The following is a 23063-nucleotide window of genomic DNA, read 5'->3' as shown; positions in this document are numbered from 1 at the left end:
CTTGAACTTTTTTGACATTCCTGGAGAAAAATTCACTTTTTTTTGTGGCTGTTTAAATCACTTTTTCTATACCATACTAATTAAATGTAAGAGTTGACCAAGAAATAATTTTTTCACACAAATGTTCTGAGTTTATCTTTTTGCGCAGAAATGTTAATACAAAATATCAAACATGTGAATTGTCATACATGTACATGTACTTGCATGTTACAACAGACAAATTCATTATAAAGAAAACTTAAATTAGACAAATTCATAAAAAGAAAACTTATATTAGACAGTCTTATCTTATTTTATCTTATTCTAAAGTCTGCTCCTATTTTATGTGAATGACATTGGACCATGTGTGTACATGTAACTTTTGAGAAAAGGCATAATAACATTTTTGTGTTTGTCCGATGTCACACATGTGACCAAACTTTGATGATCCATCCCAAAATATTGAAACAATATGTGAAATAGGCAACAGTATTTTTATATAGAGAGTAAAAAAAAGAACTTGGTATATAAAAAAAAATGATACACCAGTGTACAAGGAGTCTTATTAAGGACAGTAAATCCTAGTAATATATAGGTCACAGATGTGACCAGAGAATAGGGCCCAACCATGCTCAATTTAGGATAAGGCAGGTAATTTTGGTCGCGTTTTTAGGTACATGTACCCGACAGACCGAGATTTCACTATATACATTAGCGGACAGTGCTATGATAAGCATAAGCTTCAGACATTTACCAGCATTCACACTTGAACTCATGATTATTTTTTCTTATAGCAGTTACATTTTAGGTAAACAGTATCTCTGTATGTCCCCTTCTTTTACCCTATTTTTGAGCCTAAACTTGCATTAATGTTATATTTTGTTATATGCACATTGTTGGATGTGTATATTTGGGTTTCATTCAATCCTACATGCATTCTAGACTGGTGAATGTCATGAAATCATCTTCAGTACATAGAAAACAGTTAACAATTGAGTAGCTTCATAATTCACTATGGCCCTGGAATTTCAGAGATACTTGTGACAAATTACAATCTCATAATAAACTTGATCATAAAATGACTGATGAGAGGTGACAGCAGAGTGACAAACTAGGCTACTGTAGCACTCTTCAGATGTATGTGACAAATGGCTTGACAGTACTGATCCTCATCTAATCCATAAAATTACAAGCTTAATTTTAATGAGAAAGATTGTAGGATAAATGTTTGACATTGAGATAAATGAAAATTTGACTAAGAATTGTATAATTTTAATTGAATTTGAAACAAAGTAGGCTCTTTGAAACAAAATGGTATTATTATTAAAAGAAATCAGAGAAATGTTAATTTGATAATAAAACTATTTTAAAAAAGGAATGTTCAACTAGGTTTTAGAAAAGCTTGAATGGCTGGTAGTCATCTTTTGTATTCTATAATTTTTAATTATAACAACAACTGAAAAGAAAGAGAGCAAGGTATTCCAACTTGATGTGGGGAAATAAAATACAGACTAGACAATATGCAGAGGGGGACAAAAAACAAAAAATGTAGGCATAACAACAACTGCCCCCATCAAAAAGTGTGATGATTTTCGCCTTTTTCCTGAACACTTGGACATTTTAAAAATATGATGGTATTTTTTTTCTGCAAGAAGTCTACAGAATCTGCCTCCATTGTTGATTATATGTTGTGCTGTAGATTGTAAATTGTAAAGAACCAACAAATATATAAGCTTAGTAATGCACTAATTATGAACATGTTATATCCTCATTTTCTCTTTACAGGCTGATTTTAATGTAAATTACCTATTTTTTCTAACAAATTAATATACTTACGAATCCCTCTTATTCTCCTTGCAGGCCAAATCTGAGGACCAACTCCAAATTGAGAAAGACTGGTTAGCACAGGAGTCTGTGTGGCTGACTCACAAAGGTGGTTTTGCTGCGGCTAAGAGACTGAAACCAGAGGGTGATATAGCACTGCCAGAGGGTAGGCTCAGGGTACGGGTGGAACATAATGGGGAAGTGCTGGAAATCGATGAAGAAGATATAGAAAAGGTTGGTAAAATTACCCATCAAGCCCTGTCTTAATTTGTGTGTGGGGTGTGTGAGAGTAACTGTAGATGTCCACTGTTCTGGACTTGTTGCTAGATCCAAAACAACATAAGAATGCATAATAGCCATTGACCAAAGTTGCTGGTTAGGCCTAAAAAACCTTTTATTGACCTTTTCCGACCGACCCAAAAAAATCTGATTTTCTTTTCATATTTGAATTGTCATGTAATTGGTATAAAATCTGCAAATTGTTTGTAATTTGTATAAAACAACTCTGATGATATATGAAAAAAATAATGAGCTTGACAAACGCTACTTATAAGTTCCTTCTAAGCCAATAACACCCAAAAGCTCTAAATCACTCAGAAGAGAGTTGTTGATACCTGGTAGATGAAAACACCAGTGATACCTGTTGAGTATTATTGCTATTATTTCTATCATTTTAGACCAATCCACCCCAGTATGACAGAGCAGAAGACATAGCAACTCTACTTAATCTGAATGAGTCTGGTGCATTACATACGATACGTCAACGTTATGGCGCCAATCTCATCCATACATTCGCTGGACGCAACATGGTGGTTGTCAACCCAATGCATCAACTATCCATCTACTCAGAAAAGGTAGGCTCATTTTTGTGTTATTTTAATTTTGTTGTTGTAATTCTTGTTTTCTGCTTCAACCTAGCAACAGTTGTATGCCAGTTTTATAAGAGGTTGTATCCAAAGAGTACCGACTCAAACTTGCCTCCCTGTGTGTAACACTATGGTAAATCCACCATTTTGGTTTGTTGCATATGAAGGCAAATTGTGTGCTTCCTGCGTTTTTCGGCGAAAGCCTGAAATTGAACGATAATTGGTCTTTAAGTTTGAGTGATACAAAGGTTTGTGCAATAAAGCTTAGCGCACATTTTTGGCATAATGTGTTAGATGCAAAAACACAAACAATAATACATTTAAAATCAAAGTTTGTAATCCTCATTCTTTGTAATGGCAATTATTGCTTGATTTCAGGTCTTTGCTAAATATAATGCTGTTGGAGATACACTTATTTTGAAAGTCTGCACTTATATTGGAGGGATCACTACATTGATTTTGATCATTTTAAGATGACGTAATTTACCTTTGGGGAATTTTATTTGCTACATTTTGCTACCCCGTTTGCTACCAAAGACTGTAAATCATCCAAGATTAACAACGGTTTATGAAAAATGACATGCAGTTTCAAAAGTTTCAAATTTAAAAGATTACACAAGTGGAAATTGCTGCTTGACAATGGTGTGCTGCCCCAAACTAATTTCCACTCTCGCAATCTGTTAATTTGCAATCATTTCTCATAAACTTTTGTCAATCTGGGACGATTTACAGTCTTTGGTAGCAAAAGGAGTATCCATATGTAGCTAACAAAATTCCCCCTAGGGGTATATGAATTATGTCATCATAAACGATCAGATGTAAAGTTGTGACCCCTCCAATGAGTGTGAACTTTCTTTTTTTCGGTCTCTTTAATGAGTAGATTGACGCAATTTGAAGTTTGTAATGTGTCTGATAATGAATCAATAGAAGTATGCAATGTGTGACATCACTGACATGACTATATAGATAAATATGAAACTTTGTTTTGTTTATTTAATAAAGCATACGGTCATGTATAAAGAGGTAACGTTTGTTTTTGTGGTAGTTACATGTATGTATGCTTATGCTTTTAAAGAAACACATTTTGACTTAAATCTGACAAATGATATTTTTAAGTACCGTAACCACCCGGGTATAAGCCCACCTTCAGGTATAAGCCCACCCCCTATTTTTCTTAAATCAAATTAATGCTTTTCTCTCACGTTTTCAACAAATATAAAAAAATATCAGTTGATAATTAACATTCCACACTTAGAATTTTAAGAAATTGACAAAGATGATAGAAATTATTGGTACATTGGGCATATACAAATGGGGATGATTTTTCTTATTTCTAAATTCAAGTACTAGCCCCTCCCCGGTTATAAGCCCACCCATTTTTGAAGTGAAATCTGCCATCTAGGGGGATGGGCTTATACCTGAGTGGTTAGGTTACATGTAAATACATTTTTATTCTAGCTTTTTTCACACATAAAATATATTATTCATAAGATATATGTTATTTTAAAATAATATAAGATAGGCCCTGCACAAAGATGGGATTGCAACACAACTGTATTCAGCCAAATCCTCTAAATCTGATTTTTCTTTGTCTGTAGGATTAAAATAATTAAAACAATTGGGACATTTACATTAAAAAAAAGTTAGCATTTGTTTGTAATGACTCCTTGTGATTGACCATTTCAGTAAATCCCGAAATAAACGCCTTTGCGATTGGACCCCTGATGATGTATCGTCAATGTGTATACCTTCACTGCGCAACAATGTGCACAGTGAAGATGTGCACATCGATAATACATGTACATCAACAGGCTTCCAATTCTTTCAGGATTTACCGAAATGTTCAATTAGTATTATAAGTGGAAGCCAGAAGTCATTTGGCTTCAGATAGACCTGGAATGGCCTGTTGATTTTTGGGGACCTGGACTCCAGGCTGGAGATACTTTGTTGAAAAAAATGGCTTCTAGTCAATTGGCAAGTTGACAAGAACCACAAATATAAAGATCACAGGTGCAGTTTCATAGATGATTTGGTAAAACAAACAAAACAAAGAAACAAAACACCTATGATTGTTTGTGCACATCATTTAGCTTAACAAATTTGCTTTGGTACTGCACAACATTTTAACTGGTTACGATAGACTTCCTAGATTACTCTTGAGTCTTGGCTGGTTCACCCACATACCCAGTGAACCAGGATCCTCTTGTAACAAAATACTTGGGGAATTTCACATTTTATAATTTATAGCCAAATGTTACTAAAATTGGAGAGTTTATTATAATGTTTATGAAACTTATCTTGAAATAAATATTAAGAACATGTTTTTCCCAACTTAAATTTACACTGTTACCATGGTTACAATATGGTAAAACAATATTATTTTGGTGCAAAATGTGTTTCCATGCCTTTATACACTGTACATACGCATATTTAAATCCTTGTCTCTTTTGCCTCCCTTCCCCATTCCTCCATGCAGCATGCTACCGCAGTAAGTAAAATGTCCTGCTTGAAAATGATGAAATAGTGTTTCATTGATGCAGATCTATAAATTATCGTTACATAAAGTAGTTTGTGAAATTTCCATTACATATATGTTTGTGTTGTCAGCAAGGTTTATGTTAGATAGGGATGGATCAACATTTCAGAACTGATAATATGTGGAGGGAGAAAGGGAAAGACAAGTCACATAAATTCTCACGAAACAAAAACTGACCCACAGGCCAAATGCAAACCATCTTTAATGTTTTTTAGCACAATTGTTTTTGTGGGTAGAATCTGGTCCAAAAATGAGAATTGGTAATGTGCAGGAGGGGAATTGGTTGAATTTGACCAGATGGGTGGAAATTATTCCAAATAGATGAGCCTACAAATAGTGTGATACACAACTCTGCTTGTGTCGAAGTAAACAGAAACTAAATGTATGAAACATTGAATTCAATCAAACACTGTTTCAAATATTTGTACAATGTATGTCTCCTTAACTCGCTTTGCCAGCAACCCTCTCAACCCATAATTCATATAATGTTTAAATGTTTATAACCTCTCTGATACTGTTCCAATGAGAATAATTTCAAGTAATGAAAATGTCATCTTTATGTGATTGTACACATGTAATTTGCATAGATTTGATGTCTTTCTGTATGCATAGTTTGAGTTGGTGATGGGTTTGTGATTTTGTTTTAACAGTATGTTGTGTCATTATGATATGTAAGTGTAGCATACACCATGTACCTAATCGCTATGAAATATTTATAATTGCCCCTTATCCAGATTTCATTCTCAGCCCACATTGGTGTGATTACTCATATTGTATTGTTGTTTGTTTTGAGTTGTAGTGAAGTGATAATATTTTTACATCACCTTACACAGATATTCTTCATGTTATTATTTTCATATGATTGTGTGTCAGCTGTGAAGTCAATTTAAGTTTCTGTCAAATCAAGTGATATCATCCACAAACATGCAATACATTTTCATTATTTCAAATGTGTACATGATTGCATGCACTTGACCAATGCTGTGCATATACCCTGTATCATAAGGGCTCATATTGAAATTCCCTTACACAGGAAGGTGTGCGCCATCCTGCAGCTTTCCTGAGCTAGCCTCTTTTGTTAAAATCCTGGGCAGGGTGTATCACTGATGCATATAATCCATCCGTTTTATGACCGAGCTTTCCTGAGGCGCCCCTTAGCGAGTGGAATCCTGCCTTCTTTCTGTTGACTCTTCACACATACTAAAGCTCTAAAGGTTGGTATTAACACTGGCATTACGGAAATATTTGGGCCTCATTACTGCTAAATTGTTGGTCAACGAATATTAAAGTAGACATATTTAAAATGGACAAAACCTGACAAACCCAACTGTGCTGTCAGATTTATGTAAAAATTTCCAGTTTTGGAGAAAATCATATGAAAAGCATGATTTTGACCCAATTTTGTATTGTTTTGTAAAATCAGTATTTTTTTCCTATTTATTTTCAAAACTGGATATGTAGATCCTGGAACATGTTTTCTAATTATTTGAATTTAGATCAACGTCACCAAAAAGGGTTGAAATTTAGGTGAAAATCACACTTTTTATGATTTTCTTCAAAATTGAGAATATTTCTACCATTTTAGGTAGATATTTCTAAAACTTCTGACATAATGATGTTTCAGGTTTTTTGCAAAGAATTTCAGGAAATACTAAAATGCTCATAGTAAGTGTTTATACTTGGTTGAAGTGCTCCAAAGAAAAGTTTCCTTTTGTTTCCTATAAGATTACAAAAAAAAAAGAAAAAGAAAGGGAAGTCAAGAATAGCTCTATAGGTAATTATTGGCCAAGTTCAAATGTACCTGTTGTGTCCATGTAGCTTTAACTGAAGTGCACGCAGTGTAAGTGTTATATTAAGCGCATTATGTTTATGGCAGAGCTAAGAGTGTGCCTAGTGTTCTAGCTTGGCCAAGAATTAAATATACCTGTAGTTAGCGATGTTGCCAAAACTGTTGTACATGTATTGTTACAACAATCGCAACAATAGATATGCCCAATCCGGGACCCAATCCCCAGATCTGTATGTCAGGATGCACATGAATCGACCATTGATGAGGTCTATTGAGTTACTCTGATTAATTGGATTGATGGGACATGTGACAAAGCCTGCGCTGATTAAAAAGGCTTGCCATTAATCAGCGGGATTATTTCAAGGCTTCAAAGGATTTTAAAATTAAATCAAATTATGAACATGCACATCATATTAACTGTTTCAGCTGAAAAAAATTGATCTTTGACCAATATGATTGTTTTACTTCAAATATTCAAAGTTTGTATTCAATATATTCGAAGTATTGTTCAAGTTTTCAGTTTTTTAAAACTTTTTGTTCATGTTTTAAAATTGACTAATGAAGAAATAAATATTAAATTTTAAACTTATATTTTTGTTATTCAAATTTACAATGTTTGCTAAGATATTCCAATGTCCTAAAAATGTTCAAATATTGAAAACTTTAATTCAAATTCAAAGTTATATAATTCTGAATCATCACAATCTTGCCGGTTTTACCACAAATACACAGTTTAAGCTCACCTAGTTGGGTTGGAAGCAGAAGTGTGATTTTGATATTTTTAGAAAACGTTCAAATTTATTGTTAAGAAGAATAAATATTGCAGTTTCTGATTCAATGGGCTTATGGATTATTATGGTGAATATTTCTGAATAAGCTCAACTGCTTTGCACAGTATGTGATATGAGTATTTGCATTGGAGTATTTCAAGATCTGGGGTAGATGTGTACTCTACCAAAGTTGGAATGTAGTCAAGTAGTTGGTTCAATATTTGTCTTCGGTGCACTGTATATTTATGGTAGATCTGATCTACTCCAGATTTGACCTGCTCTGAAACATTGTTCATACAACATTCATCATCTAATGAGTTTGGAAATCTTGAGATTTTTTTGTCCTTCTGATATCAAATAATTTTGAATTTTTGAAATTTGCAATGTAATACACATTTTATGGCAAATAATTAAAAATTGATATTTTTGATATTTAACAGTACTCAAAGTAAATTTTATTAATCTGATGATTTATACTTAAAGTGTATGTAGGTGGGATGAAAAGGCCTTTTTGGGGAAAAAATCCATATCTTCAAAATTTTCAATTGATCGTCGGCTTTTCCTCCCAGCTACATACACTTTAAGAATATATTATTAGATTTATAAAATTTACTTTGAGGACTGTTATATATATATCAAAAATGTGAAAAATATCAAATTTTAATAATTTGTCATAAAATTTGTATTATATCGTGAATTACAAAAAATGAAAATTATTTGATATCAGAAAGACATTCTTCGTACTCAGAATGCAATTCGATATGTCTGATGTGTTCTCATGTCCCACAAAAAATACTGTCGAAACGCTCAAAACGCTCATTCCAGATCCCTTAAGATTTGAGAAATACTAAGATTTAACCTTCTGTATGAGACCCTGAAGATGCAATTAAGATTTCAATCAAATATTACACTGAGTTGTCCTTTTCAGATTACTAGGGATTTGTGTCAATATTTATTGCCAAATTCTGAAGTTAAATTTAGGGTTATGGCTGTGAAGATGCACAGTAGAAATCAAAAGTTACGATAAAATTCAGTGGTAGCTTGCTGTAACCTATTTTTTAAAGGCTTTCCTCCAATTAATCACATTAAATTTTGAGATTTTGTGCAGATGTGAACAAGCATGAATGCTTGCATGTGTAGCCTACCTTGTAACCAGACCGTGCATTTTTGGTGTGACTTATGCACTAAATTTGCCATAGGCAGGCAGACATCAATGATCACCTGAGTATCATGAAACAGAAAGGGCAAAGAAAATCAAATTTCAGGAATAAGACACCATTTTTGTCAACTTTTTATTCTATTCAGATATTGAGTGTATAAAAACTGTTTTAAGTTTAAGCAGGTGTTTTTTATTTGTCAAAATCAATTTTTATAAATTTGTAGACAAAATCATAACATTTATACTTTACTTTGTTTTTTCTATTTTAGCCCTCTTACTAAAAACTGCAGTGTATTACTTAGTAATAACACAAAATGAATCGGTCACAGAAGCCAATAATCACATTTATATTTCCATAGGTCCTTCAGTTCATGAGTTAAAGCCAATTATATAAAACTTTTGGGTGTTTTTCCCCTTCCAAGAAAAACTATGCACATTAGGTAGAAGTTAATTAGAAATTACACTTCTTATATCAAGCCTTGGGATCTCCTTTATGGAACCCATACCATTCTTCTTGTGTGTCAGCTTTATATGTTTCAATAGTAACACAGTTGTGTATGTGCTGAAAGAACTCTGGAAGAAGTATCCACTGGCCTATCATTGGACAATCTGGTTATGTATGTCATTGAACCACAGAATTAGAGAATAACAACTGGGACTTTCTATGGGGAGAAAATTGGGGGTATTCGGGTCATTGCCGATGGTGCACGGAGACATACGAAAACAATTATGTGTCTCATCTGAAGCGTCTTGGTACTCATGTAGGTTGCATCAAGTGCGTCTCGAACATGCGCCCTTCATCCATGTCGCGCTTGCATGACAACGAATGTCTCGAGTGCATTCTGAGAGAAACCAAATTTTTGTTTCATGCCTGTATCAAGATGGCGGTCGAGTCCCGATTCTCTGTCTTTAATTTTGTGCATTGAACATAGTTTCTAAATTATATCAAAATCATCCCTTTAAAAAGGGCAATTCCAATGCAACCTGTTGTCTGGTGACAGTAAATTTGAAGCCCTCTTTTTATATTAGGTGTTGAACTTATCATAGCCTTTAGTTATGTTGAGTATACAGGAAAGGGAGCAGGTGTGTCTGTATACTTGAAGCTCTTGAAAATACATGTAATATAAAATGACAATTAGTTTTGTTTTAAAATTAATAGCTGTGATGCAACACATCAAAAGGGGTGGGGGACTTTGCAGGTGAAGTCAATTTTGAGTTCAGTATTTCTGCTTTGAAAGCATTTTGCAAGCTTTAAAGGGACACCTCGTTTATTATAAATGAAAAAGCATACCAAATTCTTATCATTTTCCTCATTTTTTCTGTCTATTTTAAGCTATATCTTGAAAAGCACTTTGCAGCAAAGCCCCCCTTTTCATGTGCTGCATCACAAGTATGAAACATAAAAAGATAGTGTTTTAAGTTAGATTAACCAGAGCTGATTGACAGATATGGATTAATCACAGATTTAGAGCTGAGAAGACAAGTGTAGATTGAGATCAAAACCAAAATAGGTCTAATAATGTGGTGATTAAAAAGCCTAAATTTACACTTGACATCATTTCAGGCGGTGACTTGCACAAGGCATGTGAGCTGTCTTTCAGGTGGATGTGTAGGAGAGTTGTCTGGGGAAGGGGTGATTTAATTGAGCATTATCAAAGTATAAAACTTGCAAATGAGGTACACATTATGCTACTGAGGAAGATTAGGAGAGCAGAGCTTTTCGAAAAGTGATTGTTCTCATTCACCTTAAAGTCAAAGAATGGTATAAATTGTACTTATCAACATATTTTTTTGCAAGTTTTTTTTGACTAGCATCCTTGGTAATAATGTAACACTCATTATATAGTCATGTTTGTAGTGAATTAGTGTAAGCTTGAATGTAATACTGTTTTCAACCTACTTAGCACCCAAGTGCTGGACATTTTCCATAGGGTATTGCTGATAGTGAAAGGCAAAAGTTGGCTTGTGCTATGCATGATGGGATAGGAAGGGCTCAAAACCGCTGTTGTGAGCCTGTGACAAATTTGATAGCTTTTTTTTATAGTCCTTTTTTTATCCCAGCATGCTTAGTGTGAGCTGACTTTTGCCTATTGACCATTAGCAGCAATATACATGTACTGTACGTAAGGTTTTAAGAGAAGCCCACAGGCACAACTATTTATTTGAGGAAGGGGCACAAATTACATGTATATAGGTTGAATATGGTATTTTGTGTAGTATTACAAGTCTCATATTAGGAGAGAGTAAAACATATTGTAACAAGCCATGTCAAACATTTACATTTGGGAGAATTTGAACATATACATGTAAAAATATGTGTCTCCATCTACTACTAATTCATTTCCATCAGTGTCTTTATCCTATAATATCATATGTGTCCACCTGTAATGTAAGAAACTGTGGTATAACTAGGGAGTACCTACTGCACCCTTAGGGTTAGGTTCAGAGGTTAGGGTAAGGGGAAGGGGAAGTGTTAGGGTAAGGGTAAGGGTAAGTGTTAGGGTGCAGAAGATAATTTCTTTAGTTATTCCAAAACTGTATTGGGCTATTCCAGTCTAAATCCTTACTCACCCTATCGAAGACTTGATCTTAATCTTCCACCCTGAAGTGTATGGATTTCACCTGAAATAGTCCAGCTTGTAAACTAAAGAAGAAATGTTTAAAATCATCCAACTGCTGATGTGATGAAAAATATAATTTCAAACATTTAACTGAGTGCAAACATTTAACTGAGTGTCTACATGTAAGTTACTGAAATGCATGATAATGACAAACTGGAGGGATAACCACAGTGACGAAATAAATGCCAATCATATTTTTGTTGTAAGTATAATATTGATAGAAATATACATATTATATATTTTTATTGAATTATGTTTTAATGCCTTCTTGATACCCAAACGTTTAGGTCATTCAAATGTTCAAAGGGTGCAAACAAGAGGACATGCCCCCTCACATCTACGCAACTGCACAGTCTGCATACCGCACCATGCTTGCATCTCGTCATGACCAATCCATAGTGTTCTTGGGAAGAAGTGGCAGTGGGAAATCATGGAATGCTAAACATACATTACAGTACCTAGCACAAGTTGCTGGCACTGTCAATAGTGTTGTTTCAGGTAAGACATTGGGCTGTTCCAGTTGAAATCCATACACCCCTTCTGGAAGATATGACCTTAATTTCCCACATAGGGAGAGTGAATTTCAAATGGGGTTACTTGAATGGCTGACTCCATTTGAAGTATATAACCCCTGTCTGGGAGATTAAGGTAATGATTTCCATAGGGTGTATGAATTTGAACTGGAATAACCCATTTTTTCTTTTAAAATGATGATGATCAATAGATGATGATGACAGAAATAATGGTGACGATAGATGACAGTAGTGAAGATGACTATAATGATCATGAAGACAACAGTGGTTAATTGAAAGAGAATGATGATGGTGTCAGACTAGATCTTTATTCCATCACTTTGATAATCTAAACTAGTGTACTTTGTGTAAGTTCACACAGCATCTGCTTTGTTTCCAACACTTGAACAAAGTCTCCTATTGGAGAATATTTGTGTAGTTTGGGTAGATGCTGTTTCCTTAGGAACCAAAGTGACAGTTTGTGTCCTCCAATGAAAATGGTTGACAGACCAATGAATAGAGATGAAGGACAATATCTTGCATTAATTTGTAATAAGTTTCTGTGTGGGAAAAAAGGGGACGAGCACAGGAGGAAATCTTAAGTCTACTAATCTTGATAGATTTTTGTAACTATATGCAAGATCTGTAACTGTAACTGATATGTGATTGTTTATTATAACAGTGGATAAGATTCAGGCTGTTGGTACTCTTATCGATGCATTCTGCGGAGCCAGAACAAATCAGAATACAGTTGCCACACGGTGCGCCCAGATCACATCGCTAGATTTTGACCATGTGGGCCAAGTTGCTGCAGCATCTGTACAGGTAATAACTATATTTTTAAAATGTATTAGATCAAATCTGTAGTACCACTTTTGCAGCAGTAGAATTGATATTGTTAAAAATAGTTGAATATAAGACTTAAAAATATATTATCTTGCCCTCCACTGACCGATCTTAAATTGAGCAAAATCAGTTCCGCAGGGGTTTAATATGTTTTTCCTTTCAAATTGTGAAAATTCCAAATTATAGATGTGAGCTCAAATTAAAGATGTGAGAAGTTATTATTTTAATGAAGATGGGTAAACTGACATCATTCATCTCTACAAGCTCAGATGTTTTTTCACCCTCTCATTTTATGTTTTGTCAGTTTTGCCTTGGTTTTACGCCTCTATATAGAGGTTTTAAATAATGTAGTGTAACATTGTTTGTGGACAACCAACTTAGCCATACCACACACAGTGATAGTTTGGGAAGTGACTTGGTTCTGATATCTTCTCAGGGAAGGGGGAAAAGAAAAAGAGATAAATGTCAAAAGGGTTCTGTAGGTTTACTACTTGAAAATCTCGGCAAAGCTTTGATGTGTCCTACAGCAGAGCCATTAAAACCTTATCAAATAAACATGTTCTAAAAGTGTATGTGATAGCAATACCAATGTACACTGCTCACACAAATTAAAGGATCAGAAGCTGATGATCTTGATTTGAATTATTTCTTTTCTGTTCTTATGGTGTTAACAAAGTGTTTTTGAGTGCCATGTGACTACAGTACTTGGTAGTATAAGTGTTCTGGTGACTGAAAATTACTGAATGAAAGGACAATCGTCTGTTTTGCAACATTAATGCTATTTTGAAAAAAAAAGCTAAGAAGTCTGATCCTATATTTTTTGAGTAGTGTATGTTTGTTACTACTAATTGAATAACACGCTGTCTGGAATATATTATGCAGATCTTATTACTGGACAAGTATCGTGTAATAAGAAGACCAGACCAGGAGAGGAATTTCAACATCTTTTACATGATACTTGCTGGCGCTGATGAAACACTTAGGTAAATATTAGAATTTGAGACAAAAAATGTTTGTAACATTTCATATTTTTTAATGATTATTTTTATGTAAGTGAAAGAATAGTCAATGAAGATACCAAGAATAGGCCAAGCTAGGATAAACAGGTTTATATCAATATGTCTTTGGGCATACATTTTGAAATTTTTATTTTAGTGTATGTTTTGTTGGTTTTTTTTGTATATGTGGGAAATAATTACATTTATAGCACTACTAATGTAGCTTACCTAAATAGCACCCCTTAACTAAATATTCCCCCTTTTCTATCTAAAATTTGTTTAAGTGCCCTGCTTTCAGTTTATATTTTTGAATGAAAAAAATTGGATGAGGTGGGTGGGAGGGGGCTCTGCTTCAGGCCTAAACAATTGATCATGCCCTCAATTCTATTAATGAACCTGAATGCTAAGTACTTTAAGGTAGTCTACATCACCTCAGCATGATATTATAATTAAATAATGAAAAGTTAACATCAGGAAATTTTTAATCAGTCGAATGCCCATGGGAGGGACACACAAATCAAGAAGCATGTCTATTTTATTAGTCCTATCTTTCATTAGTGTTTGGTAAATATAGTAAAGATTGCAGTTGTTTAGAAAAGCAAGATAAATCACTTGTGATGTTGTTGACAAGAAGTGGGTAACTCTGATGTGTGGGTTAAATAATAAGGTATGGGATTAAATGCAATGAAGATGGAAACAGGGCAGTTGTCATTTAATGATGTGAACTGAACACATATTTTTAGGTGATTTAATATCAGAATTCAAATATTAGAGAATTTTATATATTCTAATTTTGTTTCAAGTTCTGTTAATTAGTGAAATTTGCTGCAAAATACTGATGTTGGTACTTACAATTTTAAAGATTTTTTTAAAGTCTAAGGAACACAACAAAATAAAAACACACAAAAAAACCAAGCATTCCAATGTGAGTAGATTTGTTCAAGTACAGAGACATCCCATTTTTACAAATTAATTTGGAATTCTGAATGTTGTGGAATTTTGATCAACAATTCTGATTTTTTTATTAATCAATTAAAAACAAAAGCACCATTAGACCAAATTTAAAAGTCATTTATAGCCCTAAAACACATGGTTTTAGTAAACAATGTGGTGCTAAATGTCCACAATTTTGAGGTCTTCACCCTCTTGGGCTGAGATTCTGCTTCTGGATCATGCTAGAGACCTCTGGGATACTTTTCAGAAGACCTACTATACTGACATCTCTGAGTACAGTAACATTGTGTCTAAGTTATATTAATTTTTTTTAACTGACTCATTCTATGGTTGTCAATGCAAGGTAATTGGAATAGTTTCAGCCAGGCATTAAACCTATTTATGTTGGAATATGATGCAAGTGAATTCCTTTGGTCTTGAATAACAATAACAACAACAATGACAACAACAACAACAACAATAATAATAATAATATAGTAATAACATAGTAATAATAATAGAGAGTATACAAATATATACTGTCATGAGAGGTTCTGGTTAAAACTATGGGCCCGAGGTGAGCTCAATAGTACTATAGTAGTAATTGATCTCAACGAAGGACCATAGTTTTAACCAGAACTTTGAATAAAGGCAGTATATATTTGTTTTATATACTTCATTAATATGTTCTTTGTTCATTGATTGGTGAAAAGAAAATTATTTGATGTTTTGACTCTCCAGCTTCTATCCTGAGTGAACAGCATGACCAATTTAAGCACAACCTATATTTTGCCCTTCAAAAAAAATCAAATAGGCTAAAATTGGGCTAACCAATTACAGCAGCAGCGAAATCACGCTATGGCAGTTTCAAGCGTGCGTGAACTCTAGCGCATGGAATGCGCGCGCCTTGAAGGCATGGTCAAAAGTACAGATAGGACTACAGATGGTAGAACTATTTTTGGTCATGTGATCCACTTTTAACCAATCAATGAACAAGAATATATTAATGAAGTATATAACAGAAAATAATAGCAGTCGTGTGTTGAAACGTACTATATGAAACATCTGTCAGCAGAAAGTAATTAGCCAATATAGCCACATGGTAGTTGTATAAATATGTCTACTAGAGTATCTTGTAATAATCAAAATATGAGATTGAAATCACATAATTATATAGGTCTCTAAACACTGGTGTGTATGTGATGGCCCTACTGTGTATTTGGTAACTGCTATTATTTTCTAGAAAAAAACCAGGAACGGGTCAAGAAATTCACAAGTATTCTGTATATCATAATAAGTTGGAAATTTCTGAAACATTTTCATTATTTAACCACAGTGTTTTGAGTTGAAAGAAGAGGTGTTGGCAGAAAATCTTCCAGACCTATCATTATTTATGTCAGTACTAGAGAATAGATATTTAAAAAGTTTTGACTGCACAAATATGTGTCCTTTGCTAAAAAAATATGCTCCCTTTTCGGTCATATTTCTACATTTAGATATGTTTCCCCCTTCATTCCTGCAGAACATTCAGGTCCACCTTAATCCCAGAGAAAATTGTGTTATCCCCTGAAATCAGTTCCTTACCATAAAAGGGAAACTTACATAAAGTACAGGTTGTCAAAGATGCTATCTTGTTACTAGAAAGTGTGATGACCTTTAAAAAGAAGGTACTTGAGGTTATTTCTTACTTTTTATTGATAATTTAGACAGCTGATGTATGAGTCATTGCAATTTTACATCAGAATGACAGAAATAGAGATATAACTATAATAATCCTAGATATGACATGAATTAATGTAAAGTAAATACCATACAATGTAGGTAAGGTGCTTACGCATTGTACACTACACTAGAACATGAAAACATTACCCAAAAGCACATTAGATCGAGTTAATGGTGTTTACTCACAAATTATTCTTCACATATCAACAACAACTCTATTTAACAAACCTCTTTCAGTTCACTTGTATAATTTTAGACAGAATTAAAAAGACTAGTTTGTGTCTGACTGACTGACGTCACTGTCAAGGGAACACTCCAAGACCCTTGATAGGTTAGTAGCGCACAAAAGGAAGTTTTATTCATTTGTTGCCCATCAGAGAAAAGGAATCACAGAAGATGCTGAAAAATCACATGCAATATGAAAAATATCACTGATTCTGAGGTCGTATTACATGAAACCAGTGATATTCTTCATATTAAATGAACAAAACACAGTGTAGACATGAAATTAATATGAATAAATGTGAAATAAAAGAATAAGTAAGTAATAATACATATATATACAATCCTGAAACCATCAAAGTTATATACTCCAAATATCCTGCAAATTATATCCCATCATTTTCAGTTTTTGCAGCAATTGAATTGGATTACATCATTTGAAATTGCAAAGATTAAAGGAGTCCTTGATCAAGTTAGATTCATTTAATTTGAATGCAAAGAGCTAAAGTTATGTTTATCTCTAATTCTTGGGGAAACAATGCACACAATTTCTTTTGCTGCTTTCAATGACCCTTCTATGTTGACAGATATATCATAGATTCCAATGATAGTGTGATGCCAATGACAGCATTTGTGATTGTAGTCCAGTCAATCAAAACAAATTAGTGGTGTCACCCACCACTAATTGCAACATAATTTTTTTCACTTTTATACATTTTAGAGATGTCCCCTGAACATCATACCAAAAATATACTAAAATATACTTGGTGGAAAGGTAGTTTTTGGCGGGAAAATGTCATACAGGGGTCAAATTTCAAAATTGCTCTAGTCTTATTACAAACTATACCAAAGGATTCCTCTACTCTTAAGGATTCAGAAAAAGTATAGTTTGTCATATCTGTGATGTATCATTCTCAAGTTATAAGCAAAAAGGTCAAAGGTCAAATTTTGGGCTCCACGTGGGTCAACTTGAAAAAATGCTCTGATCTCCTTAAAAATGGTCTCAATGTGTTCGTCCTTTAAAAACACTCCAAAATAAGAATAGTTTGCCATATCTTGGACGTTTCGTTACCAAGGTAGAAGGGTAAAAGAGGTCATTGACCATTGCCCTCTATTGACCCCGACCTAGTTTTCGATGTTACGCATTTAGTTTTAAAACAACCTAAACAGTGCAAATATTCTTTAAATGAATTATGTTTGCAAGCCGAACAATTTGAGACCATTTTGGTTAAAATCAGACAATTTTTAGTTTTTTGACCTCTGTTGAACCCAACATTTGACCTTTGACCTTTTCGGTTATCACAGATATGACAAACTATACTTTTTCTGAATCCTTACGACTAGAGGAATAATTTGGTATAGTTTTTAAAATGATTGGAGCGATTTTGAAATTTGACCCCTGTATGACCTTTTCCCGCCAAAAACTACCTTTCCACCAAGTATATTTTAGTATACTTTTTGTATGCTGTTCAGGGTACATCTCTGACATTTATAGCAGTGAAAAAAATTCTGTTGCAATTAGTGGTGAGTCAAAACCCACTTTGACTAGACTATTGTGTTATTTTTCTTCTTTATTTCAGCAAAAACCTGTTTCTCAATAGATTAGCAGAGAATAACAAGTTTGTCACTCCTGCTCATAGGGTATGTACATGTATGAGTAAATAAATAAAATTAACCACAGAGTAAGAAAATTTAGTACCACCAGTGGGAAAAACATTAACAATTAGGTCTGAAAAAAAAAATAATTGTTTGAATTTTTAAAGCCGAAAATGTGTCAAGTTGGGTTACCTCACATATTTTTGTTGTTATTTAGACACCCTAACTAGAACATTGTTCCTTTCACATCATCTAAGTATTTTAAATATAGTTGTATGGTTTTCTTGCACACATAAAATTCACTGAAACTAAACAGATAACCAGGTGATTGTTACCACATTAGAATATCCCTATGTATTCCTTGTAATTAAATTAGATTTACCAGACTAGTACAAAGTACAGGAAGACACTGATACATTTTGTCCTTCTCTTTAATTTCCTCACATAGCAGCTTGTTTGTGTACATTAAGCAGCACAAAGATTTTGTACAAGCAATTTATATACCAAAAAGGTTTGACTTCAGTTATGGAAAATGCAAATTTCATAAAATGCAGATCAAGTTTATTATTTTATTGTATTTGACACAGTCCTTCAGCAGTCCGCCAATTTGCACACTTAGCACAGGTACTTAGCCCAACTGTGTGTATGACATTCTATATTAATTCATGATGTTACAAGTGACGCTTGGTACAAGTTGAACAAAATATAACTGTAGGCAAACATTGGGCAAACTTGCATTAATTTGCAGATTTGGATAAAAAACGACCCTCGATTCATGTAATATAACATGATTTTGTTAATTCTCAAGAAGTTGCATTGGGTCACATGTGCATACATGTACCTGGGTGAGAAAATAAGTGGTTAAGTGCACAATATGACTGAAATCTGTGCTATACTATGATCAGCTCATAAATAGGCGAGAATTTTTAGATATTTATTACTGCGCGAGTCAATAAAATCCCAATAAAGTTAGTCATGCAAAGATGCTGCCCAACTGTGTGTTTATGCCATTTTATATCAATCCATGATGTTATGTGTTCGTGCAAGCTGATCAGAGTATATAGTCATAATTAAAAAATTGTACCATTCTGTTACCATGACTATATCAAGTCAAAGTCAAGTCAGGCTAGGTGCTATAAAAATAAATTACAGCTAAATTTTATGCCTCAAAGACAAATTGATTAACTTGACCTTATTTTTAACAGACTGAAGAAAAACAGACTCTGTCAAGTCTATGGACCAAAGTACTCCATGCATGTAACATACTTGGTATTAGTGCAGAAGAGACCATGGCATTATGGTGTGTTGTAGCTGCTATCATACATCTAGGGGCTGCTGGAGCTACCAAAGGTATGGGAAGGATAAGGGAACAAGAGATCAAGCCATTCAAATATGACTAGTTTCATTAGCTAGATCTACAATCCCGGAAAAAATGTGTTTGAACACCCACTGTGATGCCCATGCTCTTCTTAGTATAGTGCGTACGCTATATGAGTCATTGAAAACGAAGAATTATAATAGAGTTCTCTCAATGTTCATCTTAAGCATATCCCCTCCCCTTTCCCCACCAATCAATGTTGGGAGAAGATATGGTGAAGATGAGCATATTGGGCATGCCAACATTGTACGGGGGTAGAAGGGGGACAATTTCCAATAGGCCTTTAAAGTGTTCGAACAATATTTTCTAAGATTGTAGATTGAATCCTTTAAAAAACATGCATCAAATGATAAACACTTATCTAAATGGTAAATAACTTGGACACACCTGCGCAGCATCAAACCTCCAGATTCTGGTGGCCAGTCCGGAAGTTTCTCTGTTGTCAGCACAGAACGTTGACGACTGAGGGCGTCAGTCAAGCTAGACTCACCTTTTTCCTCCCATCTCCTCTCATCTGTAATAAAATTGGAAGTAGAACAAAAATTATGAGAGACCTAATCAACATTTGTATCTAGTTTCATTCACAGGTTATCATTTATCCCATGGTGTGTTACCTAAAATGTGTTCTGTATCCTATATTTCAAGGTCCCATTACATAGATTCCTGAACAGTGAATGAGGTTTGTTACCAATTGAAAGAAAAAGTCACATCAGAATCAAGAATGCATGCCTCAAGCATGGTGTATGTGCACAACATAGATGTATATGGAATAAATGGAATATATGTATAATGTCACTTACCACAGGTCTCCCTTGCCCATTCTTTTATCAGTGGATTATAAGACTTATAATTGATATTTGCTGATATTTTTAGGGACTGGCAGCAACAAAGCTCAATTCCTGAAACCATCTGAAGCTCAGAAAGCTGCTAGCTTACTAGGGACATCAGTAGAGGAACTCTCCAGGAATATCTTCAGCTCAAGGACCTCATCAGGGACGCCTACAAGGGGAGGAAGATTAGCGGTAGCAGGGATGGATATGCCAGGGGGCACAAGTGACCCAAACACGGGGGCAGTAGAGGCCCTTGAAGGCATGGTAGTGGGCTTGTATGCTGAGTTGGTCAATGCAGTTGTGTCTCTTATTAATAGGTAAGAAACGTACGCAGCCAGAGACTGAAGTTTATTGAAGTGCTGACTGACTTTTGTTGTTGTAAGCTTATTACAAATTGCTGCAAGGCTGTAGTGTTCATCAGAATATACTTGCATATAAATTGGAATAAAATACAATTGTTTAAATCTGAATAGATTTTTTTTGTTTGGTAAAATTTCATGTGCAAGTTATTAATGTTGAAAGTTTAAAAATCTTACATTATTATTAATGGGATCGAGAAAGGTCATAATCTTCAAAACCGTTGAGAGCTTTGAATAAGTATAATTATGTATAGGCATGAGAAGAATTCAAGTCAACATTTTATTTCAATCTTTCGGGCTTAACCCTTCATCATGATCTACAAAACAACATAACAAGCCACAATATTAATGTCTGAATAAATATAGAAAAAATATATAGAAATAATATTCCATTAGGGTTGAACTTGGCTAGTACATCACACTACAGTTCTGTTTCGTATGACCATGGAGGTATACAAATAATTTATTTATATACCTCCATGGTATGACAGACTTTAAAACCCTGCCACAATCATCAGGTGCATTTGTATAACTGGCAAAGGCCCTAGATGAGAGAGATGCCTGGTTGAAAAGAGTTTATACACACTATTGTTCAAGTGTGAAAAGTGTCCAAACACTTAGCTATTACACAACAAGAACTTTGTCCTGTGCCTACAGGCCGTGACAAATTCTCTTCTACTGTTCAGAGTACATAATTCAGAGTGGCACATAATAACAAATTTCTCATGTAAACATAGATTACATCTCGTAGAGATGTTTGTGTATGGCCTACAGTGTTTGGTGATTTTCTATTTGATGGAGTATTGGACATTTGATTCTTTCAAAGTCCATATATATTTACTTAATTCAGTACTGTTTTTGTATTTGACATTTCTGAATGAACTTGTGTGGTTCCTGTATCTGGTTTTAAATTGGTTTTCTGTTAGACCGACGTATGTCTCCTGCTTGACGGTGTCAGATCTGGTGACAGTGGCTTGATATATGACCGACTCAGTGAGGCATTTGCCCTCCAAAGGGCAATCGTCTTTCTTGTGGCAATTACAGTTGCTTGACTTTGGCGTGGCATCTTTGGACTGTTCTTTTGCAAGTGTAGATTTGTTGTGCATATCGATGACTGATTTCAAGTTGGGCATGCAGGAATAGTTGAGTTTCAGAAATAATATATATATTGAATAATGATGATAATAATAAGGTTACTAATTACTCTAAATAAACCATACACACAATCATACACACAACAACACCCCCACAACGGCCAACGCGCCCATCAAAAAGAGGAAAGAGAAAAAGGATGATGAGACAAAAATTACTCATCAGCATTGATCCATTTAGGAGAAAGAGTACATAGTTTTTTGATCCAATAAGATTCTCTTTTTCTGATGATATGTTCCTCCTTCCTCTTGATGAGCTCAATAGTCATTATGGAAATGCATGTTTTCCCGTAGGAAGTTTCTTGACTTGGGGGCGTTATAGTGTTTAATATCCGTTTTGTGATTAGCAAAACGAGTGTAGAGAGATGTATTGGTCTTCCCTACATATTGCATCCAGCATATTTTGAACGTGATCAAGTAGATCAACCATTTCATCTTGCAATGTAGGTGATCAGTGATAGGGAAGCTCTGATGAGTGACACACTGCTGGTAAATTAGTGCCAGTGTTTATAAAGGGTCTGACAGTCCACTTTTTAGAAGGGTTTAATATCCGTTTTGTGATTAGCAAAACGAGTGTTGAGAGATGTATTGGTCTTCCCTACATATTGCATCCAGCATCCAGCATCTTTTGTACGTGATCAAGTAGATCAAGTAGATCAACCATTTCATCTTGCAATCAGTGATAGGGAAGCTCTGATGAGTGACACACTGCTAGTAAATTAGTGCCAGTGTTTATAAAGGGTCTGACAGTCCACTTTTTAGAAGGGCATTCAAAGAATCCAAAATCTTCCAAGACATGTGGAGTTGGAAGTCTGGCTGACATCAGGATGTCCTTGATAATTCGGATTACGACGGAAGGAGTTGAGAGGTGGTTCTGGAAACACTTTTGAGAGCCTTTCATCGTCATCAATGACTTTCATGTGATATTTAGTTATGTAGGAAATTTCAGCAAATTTCTTATCAAAGGCAAGA

General features: G+C 34.4%; 1 protein-coding gene across 1 annotated transcript in view; it reads left to right on the top strand.

The window, feature by feature from the left end:
* Positions 1-23063, top strand: part of LOC140164458 (unconventional myosin-XVIIIa-like) — a gene marked incomplete at its 5' end in the record, with an annotated part of 195480 nt that overhangs the window by 9247 nt on the left and 163170 nt on the right. Inside the window, 10 exon segments of the mRNA XM_072187743.1 lie at positions 1840-2037; positions 2481-2657; positions 3672-3692; positions 5146-5157; positions 11832-12042; positions 12739-12881; positions 13785-13885; positions 18358-18418; positions 19579-19723; positions 20625-20898. Of these exon segments, the coding sequence (XP_072043844.1) occupies positions 1840-2037; positions 2481-2657; positions 3672-3692; positions 5146-5157; positions 11832-12042; positions 12739-12881; positions 13785-13885; positions 18358-18418; positions 19579-19723; positions 20625-20898 (1343 nt within the window).

This window comes from Amphiura filiformis, chromosome 1 (genome assembly GCF_039555335.1).
Source record: "Amphiura filiformis chromosome 1, Afil_fr2py, whole genome shotgun sequence".
Lineage (NCBI taxonomy): Eukaryota > Metazoa > Echinodermata > Ophiuroidea > Amphilepidida > Amphiuridae > Amphiura > Amphiura filiformis.
This window is presented reverse-complemented; position numbering and strand designations above follow the sequence as displayed.